This window comes from Borostomias antarcticus (assembly GCF_949987555.1).
Source record: "Borostomias antarcticus genome assembly, chromosome: 1".
Taxonomy (NCBI): Eukaryota; Metazoa; Chordata; class Actinopteri; order Stomiiformes; family Stomiidae; genus Borostomias; species Borostomias antarcticus.
In genome coordinates this window covers 30133194-30138538 of record NC_140234.1, presented here as the reverse complement: position 1 = coordinate 30138538, position 5345 = coordinate 30133194, and the positions used below count along the sequence as shown (strand labels likewise).

Here is a 5345-nt window from a genome sequence, read left to right as displayed (position 1 = left end):
TCACCTCAGACAACGGTGGTAATTTGAGCTTAGATTTCACAACAGGGAAGAACACTGTGCTGCACAGCCCACAGTTCAAAGTTCACATATAAATCAATACAACCCAGTAGCTAAATCCATACTACCATAATATCACCTTTTGGCACTGTAATATGATGGACTCCAAATGGACTTTGAAGCAAGGGGGAAAAAGAAGTATGTCAGTGTCTTGGCTTGGTTACGTAAGGTCCTTTGGGGAGGTGTATTGATGGATTGAAGGTAGTTGGAACGCTATGGAGCCAAAGCCCAAGCTGGTACCAGCAAGATCTGGCTGCAGTTCATGGAATACCTGGATACCCTGTTTGACCTCTTGAGCAAATGCCCCCCATTATCAAGGGGCATTACAAACTCAATAAGCTCCTTTGTATCTTTGGCCTAAACAGCTTTTAAGTCTGCTTCCCAGTGCAGTTCTAGAATGTTTGACAAATGGAAAATAACTTGTGTCAACACACAGAAATAACCCTCATAGCGGCAGACATTTGTGAAATGTAGAACTGCAGGCCGGAAAAGAGCTCCTCTGTTACCTAACTGACTGGCTCTGAAAGCATGCAGAATCCCTCGTCGGAAATATTTCATGCCGTTGCTCTTTATGGTGACCCCAACCCACATTTAGCTTGGAAGGGCTGTGGAGTTTCTCTTTGGGCTTAATCTCTGACAATTGGCCGTTTAAAAAGACACAGAAACAAAATCCTGTACAAAGATTATTTTGAGCGCAGTCCTTCACACATTATTAACTTCAAAACGAATGACATGATGCATTATTTATCCTACAGACTTGATTCCTGTTACTTTAAGTGTCTCTGTGTTGCTCTATCAGTTGGACATAACTAATGAATTATAATAACATACCTTCAGTTATCCCTTAATGTAAAACCTGGGAAAGCCTACAGGACCATGCTTGTGCTCTTATACTACACAACATACAGAACAAGTGAATGAATACATTATTTTTTATTTTTGTGTCAAGTCATCCTAGACACCCACACACGATGAAGCAGTGATACAATACAGGTTTCCTCTAAACAAAAAAAATGTACATAGCATGATACATAAACAGTAAAGCCTGACTCTAAAGAGCTTTTTGTCTTTCTGCTTGGCCAGTTAATGGACAGTTCTGAGGTTGAGACCAAGTTAAGACCAAGGTGCTTGCAAGTCACAGCATAGTTTTTTGTGTGTGTGTGTGTGTGTGTGTGTGTGTGTGCGTGTGCGTGTGCGTGTGTGTGTGTGTGTGTGTGTGTGTGTGTGTGTGTGTGTGTGTGTGTGTGTGTGTGTGCGTGTGAGTGTGTGGGGGGGGGGCATTGGGGACATTTCACTTCCCTCCATGGTTATGTGTCTGGGTGGGTTTGAGTTTGACCCTGGTGATGCTACTCTTCCAGGTCTATCTCTGTCATTGCTGGAGTGGTCTGCATGTCTTGTCATTCTGCTGATTTAGGTCAAACATGCTAGCATGAATGTGAGGAACGTGCTTATACATGCCAAATCGTGTTCACAAGCCACAGTACGTCCTTGAGACGTTCAGAAATGATCTAAAACGCAGAGATGCTCTGAGAGAAGCTTTTCAAAGGGGTCATGTGACCCACAGGTCAAACAACTTGGTATTGTCACGACCATGACTTGTTGCATTTGATTAGCGTAAATAACAGTTTGCTGTATTTTGGGTCTGTGTATATTCATCAATTTGAAACGGAAAATGCTCCTTAAAACTCAAAAGTTCTACAGGGGCTTATAGCAAGACCTAGATGCTATAGAATGTTTTTATTAATTAATTAATTAATTAATTAATTAATTTTTATATGTATTTATTTACAGAGGTCTTATATCCAGATGATATAGAAATAACATTGATTTATTTACAGAGAGCTTATAGCAAGACCTTCAATAAATAATGTTTATTAATTACTTATTTTATTTATTGAGGGCTTATATCAAGACCTGTCTCAATCCTGTATCCACTGGTTGGCTCGCAATACTCATTTTTCTAAAAAGACTGATTTTATTAAGAATGAAAGCTGTTTTTATAAATGAGCTGAATTGAAAGACCCTTGCTCTGCAGCCATCCTGCCCAGGGACACAGCTGCCCAACGCCCACCTCTGCGTGGCCATTCCCTCAGATCTAAATTAAAGAACCAAATTGGAGGCCTAAATGCAGTTCATGTTGCTAAAATGAGCCCGACACCAGGAAATGAAAGAGATACATTTCCATTCATGCTGGCAGCACACCCTATGAATAAAATATACTCACCAGTAATAGGTTTCCTTTTGCCTTTTTTTCCCCTTGAAATGCATACTGACACAGGTACTAACTGTACACTTTTAGGGCCCGCTGATTGCAACAGCTTTTACAAATGGATACCATTGAAAGCTAACAGGTGGTTGGTTGCCATCTTCTCTGAGGTATTCTATACCATTTCTATATCATGTTCTAGTCCGTTACCCATAAGGCAACCTGTCATTTCCATTGTAGTTTCCTTGAATTCTCTTCATCTCCCTTTCTGTTTCCTCTCCTAGTGAGTTCTAGTTTCTAACGTACAGTAGAATCCCCTTTCTTCTATCCCCAACACTTTTCACAGGGTTGCTTCTAGAGTGCGTTCATTATATGCTCAAAAGTGTCAAAACAACCACAGTTATAAATATGTGAAGCCCTATGAAAAGTGACTGCCATTGTCCTGTAACAGTGATGATGAAGCTGATTTCTGACTGTTATGGCCCTTGTCCACTACATTACCTCTGTACCACCCCGATTTTAATTGGTTAGCCCATTTCAAGAACATTGTGAGCATGTGTTCTATTAAAATGGAGATGCTACTCCTAGCGTCATTGTTCTAGGTTCACACACACTCTGCTGTCGCTTGTTGCACTCTTGCTCTCTCTTGTTTGCCAATCAGTGTGCATTTGTGCTATACTTTCCCAATCATTAGTGTGAGGGAGGGAGTCAGGGAGTGAGGGATGGAGAGAGCGAGGAAATGAGGGAGGGAGGGAGAGAGTGAGGGAGGGAGTCAGGAAGTGAGGGAGGGAGAGAGTGAGGAAATGAGGGAGAGAGTGAGTGAGTGAGTGAGTGAGTGAGTGAGTGAGTGAGTGAGTGAGTGAGTGAGTGAGTGAGTGAGGGAGGGAGGGAGGGAGGGAGGGAGGGAATTCATGTGTACAGTACATGTCTGTGAGTTTTATACAGTGAACGTCTATAAAGGGAGTGTGTGCAGTACTAACGTCCCTCCAGGGAAACTCTGTCTCAGGTTAGTGTCTCAGATAGTGTGGAGACCAGCCACAACACCTCTCTCTCCCTCTCAGACTCTCGTCCGACTGCCTGCAGCCTCTCCTCAAAGGAAGTGTGAGACGCCTGTAGTCCGCTCACTTCCCTGCTCACACCATCTCTCACTCATCTAGACACAACATGGAACTGGTCTGGTCTGTGTCTCTGCAGTGGTGAGACTACAGATACAGCTACAGTACCAAACCCACACAAAGTCCAAATCTCTACCGTTCCCCCGGGCACGTGTCCTTGGGATTTAAGCAGGGCCACTGTTCTGAGGAAAAACTGACTAATCCTACAGTAACACACACACACACACACACCTCTACTTTTGCCATTGTACTCCTTAGTTTGACTCTGAGAAGTTTGTACAGGGTTTACTAGTTGCTGTCAGTGTATTTAGATGCACCCATCATGGTGTGTAGCAATTTACAATTGAACATACAACAACATAGGAAATGCATTTCATATTTGCATTTCCAGAAACAGAAGATTTGCTTCCCTACAGCCCCATGGTCAAGCTGTTGATACTGACTATTATATGGCGTTAGTCTCTGTTTGTGTATCCATGAATTCATATATATAATGTAAAGGGAGATTTGCAGCATGAGAGCAAAACGAGAAAGCAACAGAGTGAAGCACAGTCTGTCTGTCTGTCTGCCTGCCTGCCTGTCTGTCTGTCTGTAAACCCACATTTTTATTATTAACCCCTGCACTCAGTGCTATGTGACTTCCAATTAGTACCACCGCCGCTAGTCTTTCTGCATGTGTTGTACAGTAGACTAACCTGGAGGGGATGCCCCAGCCAGAAACCAGACCAGGGTCAAAATACTATTTGAGAACATTCCAGTTCCTTATGCATGCTTGATTGTCAGGCACAGTGGAACCAGTCTCCAGCTACTGTACCCCGCAGGTACAGTAGGCAGACACTCCAGGGAGACTCAGGCAAACAGTAAAGTATTTGAACCAATTTCAAATGGTATTTGGACCCAGGTCAGCAGGGGAGCGTCCCAGCCTCTTGCCCAGAGGGGTGTTTGGTTTGAACTTGCTGCGTCATCCTCCTCTTTGCAAGCTGAAAACGGAGCGTTTCTCCGTGGGCCGGCAGGGGCACTTTGCCCTTGACTATGACATGTCTTCAATTTGGTCCCAATTCCAACAACAAAATAATAAGTGTGAAAACGTTCATCTCCTGTTGTGTAAAATATAAAAATAAATTTGTCTAACAAGTACAGTCATATACCAAATCAAAAGCCTGAATTGGATGGTGGGTTTTTGGTGGAAGAGAGACATTTGGTTGGTCCAGTTCTGTGCAATACTACCGGCAGCAAATGTCTAATCTGCATTACAGACTGAGGATCAAGCTCGAATTGAAAATGATGATTGCAAGAGGAATATGGCACCTATTAAGATACTGTATGTACAGTTGAGGAGCAGGCTCTCTCAGACACAACTCATTTATCCTGTATCCCAAATCTCATCATTCTCCCCAAAGTGTGCTCTTGTGAATCAGTAGCTACTTGGAGTTTTCCTCTGCATTGCCTACTACAATGTTTTGCTATCGCTTCCTGTGAATAATGTGGGAATATACTGTATGGGCACACTTGGGGCGGAAGGTTAGACGAGTGGGGCACAGCTGACTGTATGTTAAGGAGCTGGTTGTGTTTCTCACTGGCTTGGGGATGTATCTTGTTTGTGATTTCAGCAGAGTATTACAGGCGGCCCAGGGAAGACGGGGCGGAGTTTCTAACTGCTTGTGTGTACAGGTGATGCCATCCAACGCCAAGCACTACAGCATCAACCCCGAGGCGGAAGGCGGAGGTGGTAGCAGGTGAAGAACAAAAACTAAAACGTCAAAATCATCTCAGAAAAAAAAAAAAACAGACTACAATCTGCTGTACTATAACCCAGACCTGACTTTCAGATACTATCCAAACGTAACCTAGTACCTTTGTGTAGGATTTCTGATGTTGTTTTAAGTTCCTTTTATGGCTTTGTCTTTATTTATCCTTCTGTGTAGTCTTCAGATTAATGATGAGAGATTAATTCTAGTTTTAACTTG

At 43.0% G+C, this 5345-nt stretch overlaps 1 protein-coding gene across 1 annotated transcript in view; it reads left to right on the top strand.

Moving 5' to 3' along the window:
• LOC311326050 (RNA-binding protein Musashi homolog 2-like) overlaps positions 1-5118 on the top strand; it is a gene marked incomplete at both ends in the record, with an annotated part of 89937 nt that extends 84819 nt beyond the window's left edge. Inside the window, one exon of the mRNA XM_084458888.1 lies at positions 5050-5118. Coding sequence (XP_084315014.1) covers positions 5050-5118 — 69 coding nt within the window. The remainder of the gene's footprint in view (positions 1-5049) is intronic.
• Between the last annotated feature and the right edge of the window lie 227 nt (positions 5119-5345).